Here is a 26,851-nt window from a genome sequence, read left to right on the forward strand (position 1 = left end):
TGTGTCTTCGGTGGCTGTGCAGTCCTCACAGTGCATCTCTACCAGAACTTGTCAGAAAGATTGGAACTGTGGGTCCAGTTAGGAATTTCTCAAGACTCTCAATTAACAAATGTCCTTGGGTACTGCAAAGGCAGGTCACCTATGACAGTCTCCAGGAACTGGATTTGGAGAGGGACACCAAGATGATCAGAGGGATGGAGCAGCTCTGCTGTGAGGAAAGGCTTGAGAGAGTTGGGATTGTTCAGCCTGGAGAAGAGAAGGCTTTGGGCTGATCTAATTGTGGCCTTTCAGGACCTGAAGGGAGCCCACAAGAAAGATGGAGAGAGACTATTTCCAAGTCCTGGAGTGACAGGATGAGGCAAAATGGCTTCAAACTGACAGAGAGAAGGTTTAGATTGGATATTAGGAAGAAATTCTTCCCTGCGAGAGTGGTGAGACCCTGGCACAGGTTGCCCAGAGAAGCTGTGCTGCCCCATCCCTGGAAGTGTCCAAGGCCAGGTTGGATGGGGCTCTAAGCACCTGGGATAGTGGAAGGTGTCCCTGCCCATGGCAGGGGGTTTGGAATGGGATGATCTTTCAGGTCCCTTCCAACCCAAACCACTCTATGATTCTGAGAATACTTGCTAGAACAGAGATGCAAGAAAGACAGAAAAGCCCTAGATTCCAGCTGCCAGGACTGAAGGATTATTTGTATCAGGTGTTTTTTAAGGCTATTCTTCCAGTTGATGCTTTTTGATTTGTAGCATGATAGAAAAGGGTACAGAAAGAAAGCTAAACAGAAAAGAGTATTTGGTTGAGCAGCTGGAGCATTTCTGTCTAGAGGAAAGGAAGACAGTGACCAAAACTCTCTGGCCCTTGCCTGTAATTTTGTTCCCTGATTTTGGAAAGGAGCACCGAAGATCAATGTTTTTCTTCAGTCATATTCCTACAGTCTGTTCACATAAGGAAAGACCTTCTCATATTCACAGGTAAGGGGTAAAAGAAGGAGGCAGGAGAAGAACAAAAGGATCCAAATCTCTTATTCTGTTCCACAAATTTATGGTATAGCCATGCTTCCTTGGCACACTCAGACTTCCTGGATTCTGTGGGAGTTTCAGTTGTGCTTGGGATTTATTGGGTTTTCAGTCAGAGGAAAGCAGCAATCCAGAGCAGTAAAGGAAAAAAAAAACAAGGAAACAAACAAACAAAGAAAAATAACTTTAATTAAGAATAATTTAATAAAGGTGGAAAACAACGCAAAAGATAATAGCTATGAAGGAGTGTCTTTAAATGGATTTTATTAACTCTTTGTATTCTCATCCAGCATATTTAAGTGCATTTTGAAGTAAGTGATGGAAACTGATGCTGAATAAAAAGACCCATAATCACTAAATTCAATAGAAGTTTGCCATCAACTTCAATAGGTCCAGGATTTCACCCTAAGGGTTTAGCACCAAGGTCAAAGACAGAGTAATAAAATAACCACATGGATGTTTTTTCAGTAAGTTCAGGAAAAAAAAAAAAAACAGAACTGAAGAAAGGGGGTTTAAAAGAAACTCTAGGTTAAAGTTTTCAAGCCCTGCAGCATTTTAGGGTCAGTTCCTGTGGCAACAGTAAAGAATGATGGTATGTGACACATTGGAGTGAACTGTGGCATATTTACATCTGTTAAACTTGTGAATTCCAGCCACACAGAATACACATTTCACTTTAAGAGGGCTTAGTTTCCTGTAGTTCAAATGTTGGTGCATTTAACTAGCTGGTTTGATATTTTGGGTCCACAAATTAAAAAAAAATAAAAAGAAATCACAGAAAGATTTAGGAGACCAGCAAACCACATCTACCATAGTTGTGCAGCAGTTTCTACAAAAGCATCGAAGGAAAAAAGAAGGATGTGTCCCCCGCGACCCCAGAAAATGCAGGGCTGACGTTTGAAATTTAACTTCTCATCCAGCACTGACTCTGGATAAAGCAGAATGAAGACACTGGAAGATGCTTCCCAGTTCTGGCAGCATTTGGGATCCTAGAGGCATAATGGATGAGTGTTGTTTGTAAACTCAGTTTATCATCTACTTGGTAGAATTCTTGAGGAAAGAGACAGAAAATGGGACAGCTTTATGACCTTCTGCAAAACAACTGAAATGCCTTGGGTTTTCTGGGGAATAAAATCAAAAGGTTTTCTGCAAATAATCCTGAATCTTGAGATTTCAGTAAGGAAAAAACTTCTGATGTGGGTCATCATAAAACTTAGCAGAGAGGTACTTCCATGTTACAGACGTGTGGAGCACAGAAGCAGACTCTGAAGAACAAATCTGTGATGGTCCCTTCTGCCTTCTGTATGGGAAAGGTTGGTTGCAGCACCTGTACTCTGCCCTCAGTGAAAATACAGGGAGCCAATGGATGAATCTGTATTATTCACTCTGACTCTCAAAGAGGCACAAGGCAAGAAGAGGGAAAAAACACAGCTGTTGGAACTGTAGATAAAAGACATTGATTTATTTTTCTGCCACAAGAGGACTGTTCATCACCGTGTGCAGCCTGTGCAAAAGTAGACACCCAAAAAAACCAAGGGAAAATCTGATGGATCAGTCCCCAAAGTGTGTCTGTGCCCATGTGTGGGGGGCAGATGACATAGAACAGGGTACAATTAAGGATCTAGCCCACATCAGTGGAGTGGTCCATGCAGAAATAGCAGGCTAATTCTAATTTAGTTAAAGGTTCAGTAAAGCTCTGTGCTTCTCCTGGTGCAAACAGGTCTGGTGAGAGGGCTAAGCCCTACAGATACATACGTGATTTTCTTGAGAATGCAGACAAGCAAGGGGAAACTAGATATGCTTATTGCAGGATGACAAGACAGCATTATGACTGAAATGATTATTTATCTAGGGAGGAGAGGATGAAAGCATGTTTGTTTCTAAACAGTTTTAAAAATTGAGGCCACCATAGTTTGTTGGCAGAAGGGTGGGTGAGAAGAAATGCAGGAGAAAAATGGGATGAAATGGTCACATTCTTGCAACAAAGTGAGGGAAATGAGAAAGAATTTGACATGAATTTCTGTTTGGACTGGATCAGCCTGTGCTTTCATGAGTCAAAAATAATAAATACAGTATTTCCAACATCATAAAATCACCATTAAAAAAGTCCAGTAGCAGTAAGTTTTGGAAGACGAGAAACATGTCACCCAGGATTACACTGAGAAAGCTTTAAGCCTTCAACATGTCAGATATTTTTGGAATGATTTACCACCCTTTTCTCAATATAAAATGTAAACTCAATGAGATGTAGACAGAAAACAGGCCTCCCTATTGAACTTTGACACAAGAATAATGAAACCATCCATAATCCACATCTGATTTGTTTGGGATTTTTTTTATTTTTCTATTTAAATTCCTTCCAAGAAAAAAAAGATCTTGCTTGGAAGAGGGAGGAAAATGGCTCATTTTAAATATATTTCCTATCTTTTGTGTCTCTTATCTTGGTTTCTAGTTAACATCTTCAAGGCCTTCCTTATGGCTGCGAGCCAAAAGCTGCTGACACCAGAGCTCAAAGATCCTGACTAACTTCAGTGGAGTTGAGACATCTAAGTCAGACTCCTCCTCTACTACATTTCACAGGCCACTACCACCAGGAAGCAAACCTTCCAAGAGGCAGAAGCAGAACATTCTCAGTGGATTCTCAGAGCCTGAAGATCCCCTTGGCACTGGTGACAGACAGAGAGGGTTTTCCTGCTGTATTTGCAGCAGAGGACCGTGCCCTGAGAATCCTTGGCAGCCACTGCAGTGTCAGCATCTCTCCCATACTCCAGCTCTGGCCTCACACAGTGACACACTGACACACAGACACCTTGGAAATGTGTGCATTTCATCTGTAAACCCATAAAATAGTCATAGATCAAATACTAGATTTTAACATGTTTGATGAGCTATTGCTTTTTCCCCATGCTAGCTCTCCTCCACTTTAAACTAATTTGTATTCAATACTGCTATACCAAAAGCTTCTCTAAAACTTCCCAAGAGATCTATCACACCTTGCGTGTTTTCCCAGGTTTCTAAAATTAATTTAAATCAATTATTTAATATATTCAATCACTTTCTTTAAGCCATTTGCTGGAGACATAGCCAATTATTCAGTGTAAAATACAGCCAGATCATTTCACCACAACCAAAAATGTGATTTATCATCACATTCAATTAGAACCCACTGAAGGCAGTGGCAAAAGTTCCCATTCAGCTGAATAAGGATCAAGCCTTTAATTTACTGTGTCATGGGAATAAGGCATGGTAATGGGGAAGGCTGGGATACATACGGGATTCCAATTTCAACAGATTATTTTGAATCAGTTGTTTTCCAAGCATGATGATGCTCAGCTGAATGCAGAGTTCCATCAAACAGCCTCCTGGAGCACACTGTAATTAAACAAAACCATGGAGTGTGAAGGGATTAAGAGGATTAATTTAAAAGTACCCACTTGGGAGAGCTCCCAATGTCTCCATGTGCCCGTTGCCCTTGCCACCAATTTGTGTGGGAGCACGGAGCTCATCCATCATTGCAATTCTGTGCTTGACAAGGTATTTCATCTCCACTCATAAAACTCCATTATGGAAAATATGCAGAGCTCTGAAATAACTTACTGTGCCCTGGGGCTACTATATTTCCTTTAAAAATATTTACTATATAATCAATGTAATAAACATAATGCAGTATCACCAGTACTCTCCCAACCTGATGTCTCCCAGGGGGGAAGAAAGGCTTCAATCTTGCAAAGACTTATATGTAAGCCTTATTGTAAAACCTTGAGCACATCTATCCGTTTTCAAGGAAATACCAACAGCAATTAAAGGGAATTTTGAAAAAAAAAAAAATAAATTACAGGTTTAGCACCAAATGGCAATGGGCTATTAAAATGGTTATTAAAATTTCCAAGCTTCTAGTGATCTAGAAGGAGAAGCCAGATTCAAGTTTCCCAACGGCCTCAATCAAATCATGTACTGTTTGTGCCTAAGTGCTCAGTTGTAAAGCATAGAAATGGTGAGGCTTCACCTGAGAGAGACCATGAAGTACTCAAAACTGCAGAGAGAAAGAATATAAAATTGCCTTAGATGGAAAATTTGGATTTTATTTATTTATGGTGAAGATTTAACCTCTTGTTTTAATGTGCTTTCTATTTTTCCCTTATTGTCTATACACTGTATACATATTTCTCTGTGTTAAGGATTTCTTTGTTGTTTTAATTTCATATGTACTTATATGTACTTGCCTCTTCCATTCGATACCCTTCGAACACATACACGTAACGACCAGGACGGCCAACAAACCTGAAAGCAATAACAATCTATGAAATAATATACAAATGGGAAATATGAACTAACAAAAAGCAGGAAAATAAGCTACCTTTAACACCATAATTATTCATTCATATTAGCTACAATATTTCAGAAGCAGCTTCTTCAATACAAATTTTAAAAGGCTCAGCACCGACTCAACTTTGATCATTTAAAATCATTTCAAAGCAGAAGGCCTTTACAAATTGTTTTCTGATATGTCTTGATAAAATAATTTAATAAAATATGTTTTCTTTGTTAAAACAAAATAATAACAAATTTCCCCTTTGATTAGAAATCACAAATAGAAATGGGAACACATATCCTAACTCATATTGTCTTGCATCTGAGTAATGCCTGAATAGAATTATTTACACATCTATACACAATCAAGACTCTTCTGACAACACAGGGGGAAACAGTGAGATTTGACTTTATTATAACCATACAATACAAAAATACGGTTAAAAAAATAAAGAATTCAGTGATATTTTTTGTTGGGGCCTTACAATCTTTACAACTACTGGCAAAATGTATCATTAACCCTCAAGTCAAAGATGCTGAATAGCATTAGTGAAGACTACAGATTAACAAATCTTACAACCCCCAAAAGGAACAGAAAAACGATATGGAACAGAATCCAGAGGATGTTCTAAACAGTTTTTTGCCAAAGTTTTAGCAAACAATCATTTTAAGTTTCCCATTCAAAAGCATGTGGATGACCTAGTCCCAAAAGACAGTGATCCTGAACCCATAGGAAGTCACACTTATTTAGCAGGACAGCTGAATTAGCTTTTTGGTCAATCAGTTCATTTGCCAAACCTCAGCTTCCAGTTGACCATAACCATTCCTTAATTTAACTTGATACAGGAGAAAAATGCAAAACGATGAGAAAGGAATAGAAAAAAAATAGTTCCGTAATTTTAAACAAAACAGGAAAACCTCTCTTTTCTGGATGATGCCTCAAGGAAAATTTGCTAAAATGTGGAAGGTGAAGGCCTGTAAGCACTACCTTTCACTTTTAAAAGCAACACCCTTTTTGAACTAAAAGGGATTATTTTCTGAGGTGGGGATTACTCTTATTTTAGAAAGAACTGGTCGCAGTTCAGAACGAGGTTCAGGCCAGTACTCAACATCATGCCCTGCCAGTCAAAGGACAGCTTTAAACAACCCTGTTTATGCTAATTTTTGCAGAGCTGGTGAAGCTGTTCAGTCCCAGGCCATAGTTAGGTAGCCCTTAGTGCCCATTTTTAAACACAGATCCAACTAATATGGACATATATAGGAATACATATACACATATATATCTATATGTAAAGGATCTTTATCCTACCTTCCTTTAAAAAAGGCAACATAAAAAATTGGTGCATAAGAATTCACAAACTTCAGTAGAAACGCCTTCAAAATCAGTCTCTCCTCAAAGGTTTTCTCTGTTTTTGGTATTTCTGGGGGAAAAAAACCCAATAAAGCAAGAAAATTGAATTAGAAAATGTGCAGAAATCCCTGAATCCCCAAATACACACAAAACCCCATAACCAACCTGCAAACTTTGAGATCATACTGATTTTGATTTTGTACTTTTAATTTGTACCAAAGCACACTAGGCCTGATTTCCAGAGTCTTCTCAAATTTCCAGATGGGAATTGGAGGCTCTTTGATAGAAACATTAATAATGACAACATAATGAACTTGTTTTTCTGACAGGCCTCTGACAGCTCATCCCAAGTTAATCTTGATTGTCTATCCAATACTCTGGTAGCAAAAACCCCAACAGATTCTGAAATCTGCCCTGGACCTGACCATACCTCACTTTTCCGGCCTTTTTCATTCTCTTACTGAGAGACCTGGGCAGATCCCATGAGTTTTCCCTGCTTCAGGTCATATGAAATTTTAGCACAGATCTCCTCTGTCATTTGCTCTGGCATCTCTTATTAAATACATACATTTTAATACAAATATAAGTATTAAATACATATATTTCTTATCATAATGTATATAACAATAGAAATAGATAGAAAATACATATTTACATGGTTCTTCTCCTAGTTATCAGGAGTTTGAGTGGGAAAAAAATTGGATCTTGATATTCAATTGCGCAAAGTAAAATCAGTATAAATTACTTTGATGGATGTAAGACTACAGATATTAACATACACAAGTATATCAGTTACACAACTGAAACAAAAAAAATTAATATTCTCAATTCATGAATGATGAAAGTAAAGTACCAAGACTTTCAAGCAGAAAAAACACCTTAAAAGCCTCCTTAGCTTTGTGTACACAAGCATTTTTTCTGTAATGAGATTGTTAGTGTGTTAATGCTAAACACAAAACTAAGCTCCTTTTTGAATCAGGCATTAACTGAATTATTAATTGCCATGCAAAATAAAGGCACATTCTAGATTTCTTTAGATAATTTGTAAAAATGTGGCTTAAACATTTTCTGTATTCATTACTATGTTCCCAGATTTATTTCCAATTTCCATGGAAATTTTTTAGCAGCAGAACGTATAAGACATAGGTTTTTCAAATGGATGGTAGAATTCCCTTTTAAATATTCTATAGGGGTTAAACTGTTGTATTTCCACACTCATCCTGGGTTGTAACTAATGTGAGAGCAGATAACTTTATAATTAACTTTATTATTCTTGGCTGAGTTTCTGTGGCACAACAGAAGTGGGGAATAATAAGGAGATGCAGAGCTCTGGCTTTAAGGATTTCATTGAGAATACTGCTGTACTTGCACAGTTTTGTTTTGGGCACGGTTTGGTTGTTTTGTTTGCTTTGTTTTTGGTTGTTTTTTTTCTTAAAAAAGGAGCACGATGGCTTTTTTGAGCACTAAAGGTATTGCCAACTTAATGAGTCTCCAATGCCAGGCTTTATTTGTGATACTTTCAACCAAATTTTCATTAAAAATCAGTGCACAATCTGATGACCCCTAAGGCTTTGTTCACCTAGGTGTATAGAAAAGCTTAATTAAACCTTCAAGGGATTTGGACATTTTGTAGGTGATCCCACATGCTGAATAGATCCATAGGAGAACAGCTCAGGGCAGCAGGAATATCAACTAACAGTGGTGCGTTCTTAATTTAAGGGAGAAAAATCCCAATCTTTGCCTCAGAGAGAACCCCCCCAAGGATGAGCTCAGCCTCTGGATGAACATTTGCACACCTTATATGGTCCCAGAGGCTCACTCAGCACTTCTCTCCCCCCCCACACTCAGACATGCTATACCATAGCCGTAGAGGCATGTGTAGAATTTGTCCTCTAGCCAGTCGAGTCTGCTGCACAAGAAATGCATTCAGCCAGAAGAGGTGTTTTAGGAACAGAGAAAAATTCCCCCACACACCTCCCAAAAAGATGAATTATGGTGGGTTGTGCATGTTACACCCAAATTGGGCAGCTGAAACCTTCCAGGGGGAAAATGAACTGAGATAACTGTGGAATGAGTCTGAGCTCACTGAAGGAGCTTCTGCTTTTGTATGATACAAACGCAAGTAGTTTGGGATTTTATCCCTGTTTGACTGGTTCTTTCTTGGCCTCAGTGAATTCTTCCCTGTGAGGGTGATGAGGCCCCGGCACAGGTTGCCCAGAGAGGTTGTCCAAGGCCGGGTTGGATGGGGCTCTGAGCAACCTGGGCTAGTGGAAGGTGTCCCTGCCCATGGCAGGGGGTTGGAATGGGGTGATCTTTAAGGTCCCTTCCAACCCAAACCATTCTGTGGTTCTAAGTTACGAGTAGAGCACATGAGCTGTAAGTGTAGTCTGGCACCACCTGATTACTGAAGATGATCTGTTCAACCTGGGAGTGCCAGGATACAATCTGCACTTTGACTGGTCTGATCTGTGATAAGGGAGCACCAGTGCTGGGCCTACAAGAGGAGTCCTAGTCCATCCTGTACGAGCTCTCTGTATTGATCACAACAAAACTACTACTTTTCCCCCCACCCCAAGCACTGACTGAGCAGGTATTGAGGCAGATCCACGACTTTGATCCTATGATGAATGCAATTGCTGTCAGGGGTACAATTTTTGTGCTCACAGATGTAACTTTTCAGTTGAAAAAGATTCAAGAGTACTTGGGGTTGCAATAGCAACCTATGCTGTCAAGAGCTATTCCTCCAGCCCAACAAGTGTGTTCCTCAGCTTGTCAATTAACTGCAGTGTGAAAAGAGAATGGAGTATGTTTTGCTCTGCTCAGCAAAATGAAAGTTCAAAAGTTAAGGAGCATTTATCAGCATACATGAATAGTAATTTTTTTATAACATTTTGATTGCATTTGGCATCTGAGTCTAGCACTGGTGAAAGCTGCCTAAATGAACTCTCTAACTCTTGTAATTTGTAGCACTAGAGATTATTCTGACTGTTTTGTTCTTAAACAAAACATCTGATCGATGATTAGGAATGTTGCCTAAATAAAGTTAACCATGTACAGTGGCATTTTGTGAAAATTAATTGCTTTCCCTTCGTCTCTTTCAAATACTTTATGAATTTAATCTAAACTAATAGGCTGTCCTTACTGGTAAAACACAGGACCACATTTCAAAGATTCAGGATTATCTCAACTATAAATCTACCCTGTTTTTCAAAAAACAGGACTAAAAGAGATTTTATTCATTTGTGACTTTAAAAGCATCCAGAGAAAGTGAGAACAAGAAACAGAAGTCTTAAGAGTTCTTCGAGGTTTTAGTCTGGAGTCTGCTGGTTCCAGCCAGCTTCACATCACTGCAGGTTTTGCAGGGAGGGAACCTGCAATTTGCAGTGATGTAGTCAGGCACCAATTGTCATAAAGTTTCTAATTTAGGTGTCTAAGTTTAGATGCCCAAAACTAACAGGTAGAGCACTTGCTATAGTTAAAGGCATTTGAGGTTGCTTGGAATAAATAACTTCATGTTCCTAGACTTTGAAGCATCTAGAATTAGAGGTGACGCGTGAACACGTGGGAAATAATATCTATAATAGTAGCTATAAGAACTGCATGTTAAGCCCCTATCAGTAAACACCTTTGGTCTAATTTATACAACAAAACAAAACCCCAGTCTAAACCTCTTCTAGTAAATATCTTTGGCCTAGTGTATATAACAAAACAATACTCTAGCCTAAATCTCTGTACTAGTCAAATTAATGACTTGCCTTTAAAGGACTTAAATATGTTGCCAACCTCTAACTGAAATAGGTATCATTATAAAAAAGTCCAGCCCAGACATGCCTCTAAAATAAAAAAATAAAAAAAAAGAATTTGAGTGGTAAAGCAATGGTTAATAATACCATGGTAAGCATTTGCCAGAGTCATCAACATCTTTGAAACAACCTAATGACTGTCAGTAAACCCAGCTCCCAGCCCTAAAGAGGTATATTCAAAACACATACCAGGGGAAAAATGCTCAAGCAGGTCTAGATAAGTGGACCTTGGCACAGAGCCAGTGCAGGAATACCAGCTGACACCCTGGAAACAGCCCTGCTCCACTAACGTGGCATTATGGCCAAGCTCATTATCCCTACCAGGGACAGTTCCATGCTGCAGCTTTGACCCCCTGAACACCTCCTGAGCACCTCACCCTACACAGGCTTGAATATTTTCTCTGGCACTCTCCAGGAGGAAATATTCCCACTAGAGCCTCCTTGCATCCCCTCATGTCAATACTTGTAATGTACTAGAGAGGAATGTGGTGAGATAGTTTTACCAATTTCTGTCAGCCATTTGGCAACAGCTCCATAAATTTCATCGAGGATAAGTATCACCACGAGGTTAATGATGACAGCAGTGGCAGTCACAGTCACTCGAACATTTGACCTGGTTGTCTCATTTGTGCTGAATGACAGAGCTGCTGCAGTGGTAATTCGGTACACAATGACACCAAAAACTGCTGAAAACGTCAGCATAATCTGCAAAGAAATGCACACATGGGTTAGTCCAAGTTTGCTACTGGCATTTAAACAGAAGTTGTGATGTTGGGTTAATTCCATGAACTGGTATGAGTTATTTCTTAGAGCAACACGATAATATGAGGATAATCAAATGAAAATGTGAGAATTCAAAACTCACAGACAGGGACACAAATAAGAAAATGGATGCAGAACTCCAAGCTGGCACAACAATTCAAGTGTCACAGAACCATCAGAGGGCTGGAGCACCTCTCCTCTGAGGACAGGTTGAGAGAGTTGGGGTTATTCAGCCTGAAGAAGAGAAGGCTCCAGAGGGACCTTATAGCACCTTTCAGTACCTAAAGGGCAAGGGGGGTTATAAAAAAGAGGGAGAGTGACTTTAGGACAAGGGGGGGGATGGTTCTGAAAAAAAAAAAAGGAGATATTTAGGTTAGATGCTATTGAAAAATTCTTCCCTGTAAGGGTGGTGGGGCCCTGGCACAGGTTGCCCAGAGAAGCTGTGGCTGCCCCATCCCTGGAAGTGTTCCAGGCCGGGTTGGATGGGACTCTGAGCAACATGATTGTATGAATGGCATCCCTGCCAACGGCAGGGGGATTTGAAGTAGATAATCTTTAAGGTCCCTTCCAACCCAAGCCTTTCCATGATTCTGTGACACTGATTCTATTCCTGAAGTTGCCATATCCATTCTGACTAAAGTTACACACATCATTCATGTGGTGAAACTCGGGTTGTTTGGGTTCAAATGCAGCTACTGAGCAAGGTCTTTTTCTCTGGCAGCAGATTCAGATGCCTTGGACTGAAGGGCCTTCATGTGTACGTAGGTAAATGGGCTTTACTGGCTGAAACTGCCCCACCTCTGCACACTGGAAATGGCAACTTACAAACTAATAAAAAAATAATTTCCCCTGTTATTATTGTTTTAAGACTAACCTAAGAAGGGTTACTAGGGCTTCACTTTACATTTGTGTCCCAGAAATCACTTGGTATCCTTGGCATCCCTCATGGGTTGGCCTTGACCCATGAGATGAGGAAAGTCAGTCCTGCAACTTAAGGTCAAGTTCCCACAAGAAGAATTTGAATTTCACAGGCCTATGGTACTCTTGTTTAAAAAAAAAAAAAAAAAAAAAAAGTCTAAAACACCCCATAGTGGAAAAAAAAATCAATAAAATAGCAATAAAAAATAGCAAATTTTCATACTCATAGCAGAAAAAAGGGGGAGAAGATGCATTTTTCTCTTTCATTTTTGCCTTTGGCAAGAATTCCACTGTACATTCATTATTTTAGGTAAAACATCTTGAGATCCTCAGATGAAAGAGACTACCTAAATGTGAAAGATTAGACTATTGTAATTATTTCACTTGGCCTAGGGGCCCAGATTCACAACATGGGTTTAAGGAAATTTAACAGCTCATTTTAATGATCCAGCAGTAGTTTATTGAATTCCTGTATGCAGAGGAAGGTTGTTGTATGAAAAGGAACTATTGCAAAAGAACCAGAATGAGATTCAGAGCATTATTAAAGGTTGAAGGTGAAACAAGGCACATTTTGCTAATGGAGAACTAGTAAACATACTAAAAAGATAATGATTTGGAGAAACTCCTGGAGATATCAGATGAAATTCATAAATAAGTTTTGTCAGAAAATAGTAATGAAATATTAGATCTTGTAAAGTAACTAATTTTTACTTTTTAAAGACCTGTTTTAATAATTTTAAATGAAATGTGGGTGAATGATGAGCTTTTGCTTCATGCTAATATTTTTCGTTCAAATAATGGTCTAAATAAAAGAACCTGAGCCTAAACAAATTTAACTGAAAACTTTTCCAGTGGCATAAAATATTCTTTCCTTTTGTTTTGTAGTTTTAATTGTGTTGAGAGGATATTTATAATTGTGGTATCTATTTTTCTCTTTTTTCTTTTGACTTACCTACCAACCATGCAGAAAAAAATCTGATTCTTGCTGAACCACCTTCTCAGCTTTTGCTATGACAGAAGTGATGCAGGAACACAAAGACCATAACTTTTTTCTTGTTCATTGCAATCTCTACAGTAGAGAGTAAAACCCCCAGTAAAGAGAGAAAAAAAAACCAGCCCTACCTGGAATTAATCTAATTCACCTTCCACCTCTACAGTTATCCTGAGATCCTTTCTTGTTCTCAGTTGGAGCCACAGATTCTTTCCTCTTAATCACCTTCCTAACACTCTTTTCCTGTTTCTTTTCCCTGTGGATTTCCTTGAAAGTTTTTACTGTGGTGGTGGACAAGGGAAACCAGCAAAGTAAACTTGAATGCATCATTCTGGAGATGATGAGCTCTCTGGGCCTCCACAGATACCTTTCTCCATCACACGTTTCCACTTAGGAATATCTCAACAGTAGAGGAAGGAGAGTCAAGGACAGTCATCACTGAACAGAGAAAGAGGAAACTTCAGATCATGGAAAATGAACAAGCAAACTCTTAAACCTTGCCAAAGGATGGAGGGGATCCACAGCAATGAGGAAGGTTACTGGAGAGGGAGATACTATCAGAGTAATGCACTATTTTGGCCTCCTCCATTCACGCAGTGCATTTGCAAGGTATACAAAGTTACCAAAAAAAATGTTTTATTTGCTTAAAGAACAAAAATATTTGCTTTGCAAAAGCACCAGAGCTTCAGAAACTGTCAGTTGCCTAGATGTTTTTAAACATCTGCTTAGATACAGATGGAAAAACACTCCTTTAGGAGTCTTCATTGTCTGTGCATCCAGCAACAAGAGAAAATTGAGGAGGGCTTGTAGGACTGCACGGTGAGTGAGAGCACAGTTCTCACTCCCTAGACAGTCACTGAGAGGGAAAGAATGGTTCCTGTACCTTCACAGCTTTTCTCTCATTCCTGAAAATACCTCTTTTGCCCAAATTCCAGGTCAGGCAGTCACCTTTTGTTCAAGTGCCCGCTTTGTGTTTTGTTGTCATTGCCAACATTTCATCTGGCCAGTTCTCCCCCCCAGCTGTGGCCAACACTTTCTTCCCTTAATATCTAAACTAGTCCGTCAAGGACCGAACTGCTTAGAAACAGATGTGAAAATTGGCTGCAGGAAAGGTCACCTACTGAGCCTGGTATGAATGAAGACAAACAGGAAAGCAAACTAGATCTGAGAAGGAAGCTATAAAACCCCGTGGGCTACACTGCTACCTTCATCCAAGTAGGATAACAAATTTAATGTCCAAATAGTTCTTTGGCTCCCCAGTAGGGCTATTCTAGAGTCAAGTATTACACCATGTGAGTAAGAAGAGGCAAAAAGGTCCAAAAGGCAGAACAGGCTGAGCTCTCGTGCCACGACACAAATTGGTTTTCTGCCTTCCTCTGACTGAGCCAAACGTGCTGCACACAAAGAAAGGCTCCAGAGATGGCATTGCTCTGCACCATCCCTCTCCCTTCCAGCAGCTACCAACATTTTCATCACATGCTCAGAAATCTTTGCCACAAAATTCACCTTCTAAATATGGAGTTTATTAAGTGTGACGTACGTTATCGCTAATCACACTCAAGTGAAACTTGTAGATGCCCAGCTGAGCTCAGATCTCCTGCTACCACTGATCTCACAAGGCAAAAATAAGACTTGTGAACTTCTGTCCTAAAATCCCTGCAAAAGACATTGCTTAAATCAAGGCTGGATCTGCGGCCCCCTCTGCAGTCCAGTGAGGTTTTGTGTACAACAAAAGAACTGTGACCAGACTTTAAAGCATTCATAAACGTGTAAAATAATCCTTGGAATTATTTGGTGGTGTAAAATATGACCGATTGGGCAAGAGAAACAAACACAATGGTTTTTTTCAACCTGCACTTTTAACAAAAAGGAATAAAAAAAAGAAAAACAGGGTTCCTGAAAGAGGATTTACAAAAGTGAAGGACATAAAAGAAGTACAGAAATAAAGAGGGGAAAAAAAAAAAGAGGAAAGATTTTACAATTAGAATACCATTCGCAGCTTTAAGGATCATCAGGGAAAGTATGGGATGTAAAGGTGGGGGACAGAACACAACAGCATCATTCTATAGTAATGTAGACATCTTCATGGACAAAGCCTATGGATCTGGGACACCAGACCCTTTGGGCCTGAAACAGGGGGTATTAAAAATTCAACAGGCACTTCTGCAGCACTAGAAATTGCAATGTGTGTGTGTGTGAGTGTCTGTGTCTGAGTCTTCTGTGTCCGTGTGCTGTAGAAATGCAAACACACATGTAAATTCAAGATTTCATTACCTATTACATGTTTAGTGCTTACAGCTAAAAAAATTTGTGTGAATAACGGAGGTAGACCAGACCAATTAAGTTTCCCCAGTACAATTCCATTGCACAGACCAACAACAAACTTTATGTTTCCAATTCCTGTTTAACTAATCTAGCAGACAAAAAAGGAAACATCACATACAATAAAGAGCAAATTGTAATGTCCACATAGGAAAGCAGAGCCAGCTCTCCCTCATCAAGAGCTGGCTTGAATTCCATCCAAGGTTTGCAAGTTGTCCTACATATAAATAATGTTCAAAATATTCTAAAAAAAATCATTGTACCCGTTTCTCCAAATGGTGAAAGTCAACCTAGTTCCATTAGTCTCTAACAGAAGTTGAAGAATTGGAGCTCTGAGTTTTACATCTCACAAACTGTAGGTTATAAACCCTTCATAAATCTCTCTAAGAAGTTACAGTGAGCAGGGAATGTAATACATAGGCTATGACTCAGGAAAGCTCTTTAAGCTCATGCTTAGGGCAGATTTAAACATGTGGTTAAAGTCAAGAGCACATGTAAGCACCTTGTCTGCAAAAGAATGACTTGTAAAAGCTAAATCAGGGCTATGTGCTTAGTCATGCTTAGTATACTCTGCTTTAAGTGAAGTCATGACTGGTGCCAGTTAGAGGTTTTGTCTAAAAAGCAAACGGTTGGTATTGCTTCAGGATGGTAAACTAACTCAAGGTATTGCAAATACATACATATATATATGAAGGACACACCTAATACGTACAGCAAATGTGCTTAATATACAATTCATACATCTTTATAAATATATGTGTATGTATTTATGAACGTGTAGACATTAAGTTGTCTTCCATCTGAGCACAAAATGGTTTTGCTTGTCAGTAAAAAAAAAAAATAAAAAATCTTCAGAGGACATCTGTTGCAATACATGCAAGTTTGAGTAAATTAGAAATACACTTAGGTATTTTAAAATAATTTAGGTCCAAAGTGAATTTTCCATGTTAGATGCTCCGATGGTGTAAACAGGCCTACTTCATGGCCATTTTATACTGGTTGTAGATGTGAAAACAAGCTTTCAGTCAGCAATTACACTAACCAGAGGGATAATGGGATCCTCTACAATGTAATTTAAGGTTTGTTAGCCACTCTTTCCTATTGTTCAGCAGCTTGATGATGTGTTTATGCGTTGCTGGAAATTTCATGAGGACAGTGGTGTCCACACTTGAGAATCGGCTGACCTGCACACCTCATTCTTGTTCTCAAGTGAGGACTGTGTACCATGATCTTCCTCAACTACAGTGCAGTCCATCCCTGAATGTGCCTTGGACAAATACTCCTCAGCAACTGTGTTATTTCACCCTTATGTCACCTGTTCAGAAGGCTCAGTGCTTCTGAATGTCACTGTGACCGAGACACGTAATACTGTGCTCACAACCAAATGCACGGTGAATAACAGAGGATGGAACAGAAACCCCATGGGAGAGGCAAAACCTAATAATGAGCTGCTGCCATTACAGCAAGTCATCCAGCCAACAGCCCTTCCATAAGCAGCCTTTGGAAAAAGGGAATAAAGCTGGAGGTAGGCCCTGAGCTCTATAAACCCTCCTAGTATTTCTCACAAACTGGAGGTTATAACCCTAGCTTCAGATTTTTAGCGTATTTGAGAACACCAGTTCAGGGTTCCCACTCAAGATGCTCATCACAATGTCTCTCACACCTAATAAATGTGAAGAAATGCAGGTTTTGTTACCATAAATAAAATCAATCCGAAGTTGGCTGCGTATCCAGGCATACGGTCACTGCACGTCAGCTTCTCCTTTTCATCCTGTAGACAAAACACACAGACAAAACAACAGGCATGACAGAACTGTATGATAGGAAATACTAGAATTAGTAAGACTTGTTGTTGGAACACGTTCTCAAATTCCCTGCTGCGATTTTGAAGAAGATTATGCGATTTGGAACACCAATATTTTAGGATAGAGTTTAATTGGAGAGAAAAGAGGGTAAGAGAGTAAATGAGATGTACAAAATGTCTGCAAAAATCAGAAAATATCCTATGTAACTATGATTTGAAAAAAACTTTCCAGGTCTTACTAAATTTCATATTAGGGAGAAAGCTCTGTGACTCACCTTAATTTACATTTAAGCAAAACTAAATTCAATCTTTTTTTTTTTAATTACTTCTTGTAAAATTACAGAAGAATAGTGTTTGAGACAGAAATCAAGACAAGAATGCTGATTACCACTGAAGTAATTTTTTTTTGTCTAATGGTCACACTAGCCCAGTGTAATCCACGTATTTCCTGCAAGTCACCCCAGTCCATCTCCTGGTACCTCTTCTATAGGAAAGAGAAACTACAAAAGCAAGTCCCCTCTGTGATCTCTGCTGCCAACCTTGTTTTCCTCATGGATAAACAGCATCTCCCTCTTCATTGCATAATTTAAAGCAACTGTGATCAGTGAAATCTAGTACGCTCTTACTCTCCCCACACAAACTCAACTCCATCTCCAGCCACATGTACATCTAAAGAAGATATTTGAAGATGGATTTATGTAAGAAATATGACTCCCTCCTCTCAAAATAGGTTTCTTAAAATAATAATAAGGTCACTACTTTGTTTAAGTTAACCTAAAACTATATAATCAAATTAACTAAGGACACAAAGCCAGCTGCTGTTTGTATTTCTGTGAACCACCCATTGCTATTCCAGGGACTGGTACCATACTTACCCTGCAGTTAGCCCAAGGTTATCTGAATTTAAATGAGTTTAATCTCAGATTAGAATTCAGGTCAGAGGTTTCCAACAGACCATTTCTAAGGCACAATTGTCCTCAGATACACATAAAAATCTAGGAGCGTTATGCCTTTGCATAGGTTTTCCCAGAGTAGCATAGGAATACAGCAGATTCTCTAAGTGCAGGAAATGCAGCCGTGGGATTTTCTCAGGGAGTTTACTGGGATGTGCAATTAGACCTAAGACACCAACCTGTCTACACATCCACTGCCATTGTGGTGGGCCTCAAACGCTGTGAGAAGGAGGATTACTCAGCATCCACTCTCCTCTGCTCAGCTGTTCAAACACACAAACAAAGCGTGTCTCCTTCGGGAGAGTGTTGGCAGGACGGGCCAGAGCAAACCCAAGCAGAAGCACAAACAATTTTGCCCAACGTGTGCAGTACATAAATATTCTGTACAGTGCATAAATGGAGTCCATCATTCGGCTGGAAGGCTACTTGGAAAAGCATTTCTGTGAACACACAGATGCATTTCATTTCACTTTGGCTTTTGCCGCTCAGCAATTACACAGGACATTAAGAAGTTCTAAGTGATTATGCTCCAAGAAGGCCTGAAGGATACCATGTTTTATAATTTCACTAGGAAAAAACACTAAAGGAGCAAAACAGTAGAATGAAGGCCAAAGCAGTTAAAGGAAAGAAGAAAATATTTCGCAACCGTACTGAGGTAGAAAGAGAAAATTATGATTTATAAAAAGTGACCAGGAAGAGCCAAAACGACAAAGAAAATTGCTTCAAAATGTCTCTAGCTTTAAGAAGTTTTGAAAAAATAAGAAATCATAACATCAGACCAAACTTTCACATATGAATCACAGTTGTCAATACTGAGTAGCAAATTAACTACGGTTTTTCATGTTTAGGGGGTGTTTGCTTACTATTTCTGTGATACTGCTTTGGTAAGACAGTTACTGTATTTTCAACATCAGTAAGAATTTGAACATGACCTACTGGTTTTCCAAGTCAAGAAAAACCTCACATTCTGGAAGAGTCAACATTTACAAAACTGAGAAACTAGGGAATACCCTAAGAAACCAGTTGTCCATTATGAAACAGAAGTAACAATCTGCCCTGCTTGCCCTACCTACTACCTTTTCTTTTTGGGTTTTCTTGGTTTTTTTTTAAATAAACAGAATTGGATAGTTAAAGAAAGAAGAAAAGCTAGGCAAGTTGAGCTATGATTGACATATACTTTGAGAGATTAATACAAGAAGCTAAGATGTACCTAAGCCTACATTTTTAGGCATTAAGAGACATTAGGATTAATTCATTTAAGAATGCCAACTTCAGGAGAGTTTAAGGACTGAACATATTAGTGTTTGCCTTATGTAGTCTCAGCATATTGCATTAGGAAGTGCAGAGGCATCTACATCACCAGCACCTGGGTTTAGCACTTGAATATTGATGAGTTCAGTAATATAATTCCTGGAATAAAGATTTAAAAGCATAATTGATTATTAAAATTTCAATTTATTACAGGGAATACTAAATGAAATATGGACCACCTCAAAAAAACCCAACTGCTGAACAGGACAAGATTAATCCTTCTCTGTAATGTGTTGACCTTGGTTGGCTCTCAGATGCTCACCCAGCTGCTCTCTCCCTCCTGAGCAGGATGGGGGGAAAAATTCAGATGGAAAAGCTTGTGAGCTGAAATAAGGACAGGGAGATAACTTTCCAATTGTTATAATGGGCAAGCAAACTTGACTTGGAGAAAATTAATTTAATTTATCACTATTTATAATGGATTGGAAGGTCAGGAATTAAAACAAACATTTAAACTTCCCTCCACTTCACCGCCCTCAAAACTTCTTCCCAGGGCCAAGTCCACTCCTTCATTCCTGACTCTCTACTTCTCTCCCCAGGGGGGCAGGAGGATGGGGAATGGTGGGTGATGGTTTCTGTCCATAGGGACTCCTCTCTGCCGCTCCTTCCTCCTTCACTGTTTCACTGCCCCAACATGGGCCTTTCCAGAGGCTCAATCCTACAGGATAAACCTGCTCCAGCAATGGGCTCTCCAGGGGCTGCAGGAAATCTCTGCTTGGACACCTTGAGTAACTTCTCCCCTCCTACTCTCACCTTGGTGCCTTCGGGGCTGTATCTCACACTTTTCTCCTCTCTCCCCACTCGCCAGGTAACCTTCTACCCTTTTTACACCCACTTTTCCAGAGGTGCCACTGGCACCAGGTACATCTACAGTATTGGTGCGAGGGCACAAGGAAAATCACACTGAAAAAAGCAATGCAGATTGAACAGAGTCCAGAGCAGTGACAAACACTCTGGCAGTGCAAATTAGGAAGATGAGGGAGCACAACTGGATAAAGGAAGGAAGAGAAGATCACTGTGCTGGTTTTGGCTGTGATAGAGTTAATTTTCTTCCAGTGGCTACTATGAGGCTGTGTTTTTACCTGTGTTGACACAGGAGTGATAGTATAGAGATGTTGTTGTTATTGCTGAGCAGTTGCTTGCACAGAGCAAGGCCTTTGCTGTTTTTCCTGCTGCCAGTGCTGGTGAGGGCACTGGGGGTGCATGGGAAGTTGGGAGGAGACAGAGCTGGGAGAGTGTCTCCAGCTGACCAAAGGGATATTCCAGACCATATGGCACCATGGTCAGTATATACAGTGGGAGGAAGATGGAGGAAGGTGTGGATGTTTGGAGTGATGGTGTTTGTCATCCCAAGTCACTATTAGGCGTGATGGAGCTCTGCTTTCCCAGAGATGGCTGAACACTTGCTTGCCCATGGGAAGCAGTGAATTAATTCCTTGTTTTGCTTTCCTTGTGTGCATGGCTTTTCCTTTCCCTATTAAACTGCCTTTATCTCAACCCAGGCTTTTGCCCTTCCAATTCTCTCCCCAGTCCGCTGGTGGGGGAGCAAGGGAGCAGCTGTGAGTGGCTTGGCTGCTGGCTGGGGTGACACTAGGACAGTCAGTAATGCCATCTAGGCACCTTTGTCCCTCATGCATGTGCTTCCTTTAACCTTAGGTGACTTTGCCATCACCCTGCCGTTCTCTGTAGCATTCAGCCAGAGGGAGATCTGAAAAAAACATGCCGGGCCAGTAGAAGAAGTAAGAAAAAGCTGGATGAAGACATCACTGAGTCACTCAGCACACATGGCAAAACCAAAACTTTGAAATGTAACTCAATACAGTGGGCAGTGGACAGCTACCTTCTGTTAAGTTTCTTGCTAAGAAAACGAATTCACTTGATATTTGCTATGGGGACAGATCCTTCCCGCTGGCAATAGTGCCATCTAGCCGCTAACAGGCTGTACTGAGAGGTATCCGCAGCACCTGGGCTGCTACCAAAACACTTGGCACACTGAAGCAATCGTGGTTTATTTAGTTGGTGGAATTCATTCATGTGTCCTGTTTCTCAGAGGACACGGCCAATACCCTGTCCTGACCACTGATGTAAGCATTTATTGACGTAACAAGATGGAACAGATCACCTGAAGAACAATCTCTGTGAGAGATATGTTACACTGGGGAATATTCCCCAAGAGGAGCTGTAGTGCAGGGAAATATTTATATTCGGACAGAAAACCTCATATAGATTTTTTTTTTTCTTTTGTGGCAAAGACAAACCAAAAGATACACTTTAAAATCGTTCTTTCTTTTTCTTTGAATACAGCCATGGCTTTGCAATGGTATTGGAGGGAAAAAATCAGTTGTTCTGAGTGTTCCTGTTTAATATTAATGAGGTGCTGAACGTGTTCCCTGAAGAGATACAGCTTTTCCTATTAGCAAACAAAAAAAAATTCAGAAAAGAATAAAAATAAAATTAAGCACAATCCAGATTTATCTGGATGGTTTATTTCCTTATGAGTTGCCTATCATGGCAAAGATCCAGCATGTGCAGCTCTGCATCCTCAAGTGGGTGAGCCTCTGAGCTGTGGAAACCTGGAAATACACTGCACTTGGACAGCACCAGGCAGCTCTGTGAGAGCACTTCTATGTTTCTCTGTAAATTAAACCACAACCAGTTTGCTCAGATCACAAGTATTTCAGGTGTTTATTTATATTTTCCCACAGGAGAACACCTCCTCCAAGCAGGTGCTTTCTAACCACCAGCCATGCCAGCTCAGCCTGCACTTGGGGAGCAAAGCAAGAGGTTTCTCTCTTCTACATCCTGCTTTGTAACTCTAGTGCTGAAATTTGGGCTCTTCAACGTGGTTGCACCTGGGCAGTCCCGATGATTTCACTGGACTTGCACGGAGCTGCAATAATTGACTGGAATTTAGCAAAAGATGCTCAGGGAAGAACAGAATCCAAGCCCCCTCTCTCCTGGCTTCGTAAGGTCTTGCACAGCTAGCAACAGCAAAAATCTGCAAAATTATATTTCCAAGGACAAAATCCAGAAGTTCATCTCTAAATATGCCCAGGAAGAACCAACCAAGTAACTCATTTTTATAACTGCACTATTCTTACAAGGTTTCTACTTTAATTTATACTTTAACACAAAAGCTTTATTTTTGTGTAAAAACTGTGCTGTCCAATAAGTATCTAGAAATATGAACTGTGGTATCACATACACCTCTTCTTTAATTGTGTGACACCCAAAACATTGCCTGTGCATCGCAGACTCAAGACAAGGAATGAATGAAATGAGCTTTTGGTTTAAAACCCACTAGAAGAGAGAACAACATATTCTGTTTTTCTCCCTCAAGCAGCATTTTAAGAGTAAAGATGGTTGTGTTTTGTGAGCAATGTTCTGTTTCAGGATTGTACATAGAAAACAAACTGCCAAGACTCATTTGGAGACATCTGAAGGACTGCAAAAACTTTAATTAAAAAACTTTTTACTGTCTTTGAAACATGCAGAATAGCACAGACACTGAGAGCTTTCAGTGGAGTTTACTGGGCACACTCTAAATCATTTGTGGAAGTAATGCAGAATAGAGAGCTATGAGAATTGTGTGCAAGAATCAAGGAAATTAATGGATATTAAGGCTAAGCAATGTTATTTTTAACCACCCAGTCTTAGTCTCCTTTGTAATCACACAACTTCTGAGACAATTTTTGCTGTGAGGATAAATACATGTGTTTTAACTGATTTTTTTTTCTTTAAAGAAACCTCTAATCATAGCTTGACTATTTCTGTGATGAACAGTCCATTACAAGCCTTATTAGGTCATTCCAATTGCTAATTATCCCAGCTGTTGAAAATATATGGCTTATTTCCAAGCTGAATTTGCCTATCTGCATCTTCCAGCCTTGGCATTTAGCTGCAAATTTGTCAGTTAAGAGCATCTACTGGTGGATTTTTTGGTTTGGGCTGTACGTTCGTACAAACTGTGATCAGGTCACCTCTCAGCTTTTCTGTTATCTGAGACCACTTACTCAGAATGGGGACAACAATCAGTCAAACCCACAGATGTGATTCTTTCCCTGAAAATGTGATCAGAAGCAAATCTCCCACCGGCTACAGCCCTGGCATGGGCCACTCCCTTGGCCTTTCCACGTAACAAGACCCATGAAAGCAACGTGTGAGTAGCCAATCTCTGAGCCTGGAGATGCCTCACCCCCCTTCCACAGGACCAGAAATAATAACATGATCATGACTGGGTTAGGTGAGGGTGTAATTCCAGTCATGGAGCACAGGGAAGTGTGGTGGAAAAACAGGACACCAACCTCATCTCTGTCGACAGAGGCGCTGGAGGAAAGGATCCCTGAATCCAAGTACTTTGTAGTTCTTATGAGTCTTAACACTATATTCTGAACTTCCTTAAAAAAAAAAAAAGAAAAGAAAATTCAAAAGCCCAGAGAGCTGTGGATGTTCCACCCCTGGAAGGGTTCAAGGCCAGGTTGGATGGGGTTCTGAGCAACCTGGGATAGTGGACGGTGTCCCTGCCCATGGCAGGGCGTTGGAGTGAGATGATCTTAAGGTTCCTTTTCAACCCAGTCCACTCTGTGGTTCTATTTTACATATATATATATATGTATATATATCATTTCACACATATATACATACACATCCATGCAACGAGTACCTTGATAAAAACTAGCTCTGGTTATAAATTAGAACTGAGATAGGATGTGCAGTTCACAAAATCACAGAATTTCAGAATTGGTAAGGTTGGGAGGGACCACAGTGGGTCATCTGGTCCCACCTCCCTGCTGCAGCAGGGTCATCCCAGAGCACATGGCACAGGATTATGTCCAGACAGCTCTGGAATATCTCCAGTGAGGGAGACTCCACACACTCCCCTGCAGCAACAGCAGGTACCTAGACTGTATTAGGATGCAGATATGAGCTGTAAGGCACCTAGACAGGTAGGGTCGGAAGAACTCAAAATCACATGCCCATATGACAATGTTACTGAGAATTCTACCTTCATTTCAAAGACAAAATGCTCCTTGAGTAGTTTCATGGAGATATTTCAAGCTGCTTCATTCACATAGTAATAATGGCAAAAGGCTGGAGGTCTGCTCTCACTGTAACTTAGATTTGTAAAGCTGGACTTGGTTAATTTAATACACTGTAGTTTCTTCAGAAATAAAAATGGTTTCCTTTCTCTTCTATATTTAAAAATTATTTTGCTGTTGATACTCAATGCATCTAGTGGACTGTGGCTTATTGCAATTGTTATTGTGAAAATGGCATTAAGGTGCTTAGTCTTTATATCACTGTTTAATATCAAGTTCTTGATATTTACATATGGTTCAAGGGAAAACTGGCAGCACTTAGTTTTTTACACTGACAGTTTAACATATGGCTTTACAAGTATGAATTATTTATGTAAACTTGGAGCCATTCAGAATATTACCAGAAAAACACTATAATTTACGCAAACAATAGGGTTACATCTGTAGTCATAAATATTCATTGTTTATCAATGCTCTTTGTAGATGATTAATAAATCATACTGAGTCTGATCCTGAGAAGGCAAAGGGCCAGATGTACAAATACATCTGGTGGGATTTTCCAAAGAGACTGACTCTGGTACACAGGTCTGTTGGTAGTGGAATGTCACAAATTAAGCTCAGGGCATGAAGGGATACCCTGCTCCATTTTTGGATTTTTGTGTAACTTTCCCAAAGAACATACAGAAATGCCACACATAGATTTAAAAATATGCTTACATAAATATAGTCAAGCATAAGGGAAACAGATTCTGAGCCATACATCCTGCCTTCCTTTGCATGGCTAAATCAGTTTAACAGGCTTTGATCTTGACTGGACATGGACCTATCAGGTAACTTAAACAAAGGGAGAACAAGGTGAGTTTCAAAGAGCTGCTGTAGAAAAATAACAATTATCAGCTGTAGCCACTACCTTACACCTGAATTTTCAACCACTTTGTACCCTGAATCCCGAGCACCGTACTGTGATAGTCAATCTGGTTTCACACTTTCTCATGTAAACTGTGAACATCTGATGGAGAAGTTAATGGAATAATAAATGCAACCCATTTTAAAACAATTTATCCACTACAATTTTTCAACAAAAAAAATTACCTTTTACCAGTTCCCATAATTCAGCAACATATTAATAACTGGAAGTGATTTAATTTAAGAATTTCTCTGTAAATTATTTTAAGCACAGGACTATCATCTCTGTGTAAGTCCTTTTAAAAAGTGTTGGTTACACAATCAGCCAGCTACTTGCAGAGGCTCTCCCTAGTATATAAAAGTTCCAAAATTATGTAATCTTTTGTTACTTCAAACCTATTCGTCTTAGGTAGACAACAGTTTACCTGAATTTTATCTTTAAAATCACTCATCCAATCACCATTATACACTTTAATATAAGCACCTTGGGCCCAGTGGAACCAAGGCAGTTGGCAATTTGCAATTTGAAAAGCTCAATTCTTTATGTGGGAGTCTTGTAGCACATTTAATAGTCATGCTGCTTTTCTAAACTGCATGTATTAGTTCCCTTATCATGAAGGGAACTTAATTTAAAAATTTAACTGAGCATATGATTTCAGTTCTGGAAGAGATGCATTTAGTGCTACACTGAGGAAAGATGTCCTTTCTGTGTTCCCTTGGAGCTTGTCTGCCTCAGTTCTGTGTCAGTGTCCTAGCTGGAAGAATCTAGGCTGAACATCTTGCTCCTGTGAAATCAATCACAGAATTCCTAGTGAAGGAAAATCCCACCCTAGGGCTTTGGCATTGCACGCTTAAAACTCATTTCTCCATTGTCTTACACCATGTGATGCCACTTATCCCCACACAAAGTGGGAGAAAGAGGCATGCAACACATTATCAGTTTCCTTTGGTGGCAATTTCAAATTTAGCTTGCACAAACTGTGAATGATCACACCAACACCAGAGGAGAGAGGGGTGGTGTAAATTTTAGCAACACTTTTAAGTTGGTAATGAAAAGTCTGAGAAGCAAAGAAAGAATTAAAAGGGAGATGTGGCTATGCCAAATTCTTTCCCTGACTCCAGGACATTTATTACCAGCTGCAAAATGTTAATGAAGTTTTAATTCTAGCTTTTGAATATCTATAAAAATTGAAAGGCAACTGCGGGACACAATCTACAGAGGAAAACTTTTGCCAATAACATAGAGACACTGTGCAGAAGAGTTCTGGGTGAGCAGACAGCAAAGGGAAGACAGAAAGGATGGGGCAGGGTACAAGAGCAAGGCAGCCTTCAGCTCTCTCCGTGACTGCTCCAAAACAGACATATTT

At 39.8% G+C, this 26,851-nt stretch overlaps 1 protein-coding gene across 1 annotated transcript in view; it reads right to left on the reverse strand.

The window, feature by feature from the left end:
• ANO2 (anoctamin 2) overlaps positions 1–26,851 on the reverse strand; it is a 123,993-nt gene that overhangs the window by 25,629 nt on the left and 71,513 nt on the right. The window contains 6 exon segments of the mRNA XM_032688969.1: positions 1,736–1,738; positions 4,286–4,385; positions 5,237–5,294; positions 6,634–6,745; positions 10,982–11,183; positions 17,168–17,242. Of these exon segments, the coding sequence (XP_032544860.1) occupies positions 1,736–1,738; positions 4,286–4,385; positions 5,237–5,294; positions 6,634–6,745; positions 10,982–11,183; positions 17,168–17,242 (550 nt within the window).

This window comes from Chiroxiphia lanceolata, chromosome 5 (assembly GCF_009829145.1).
Source record: "Chiroxiphia lanceolata isolate bChiLan1 chromosome 5, bChiLan1.pri, whole genome shotgun sequence".
NCBI classification, from domain to species: Eukaryota; Metazoa; Chordata; class Aves; order Passeriformes; family Pipridae; genus Chiroxiphia; species Chiroxiphia lanceolata.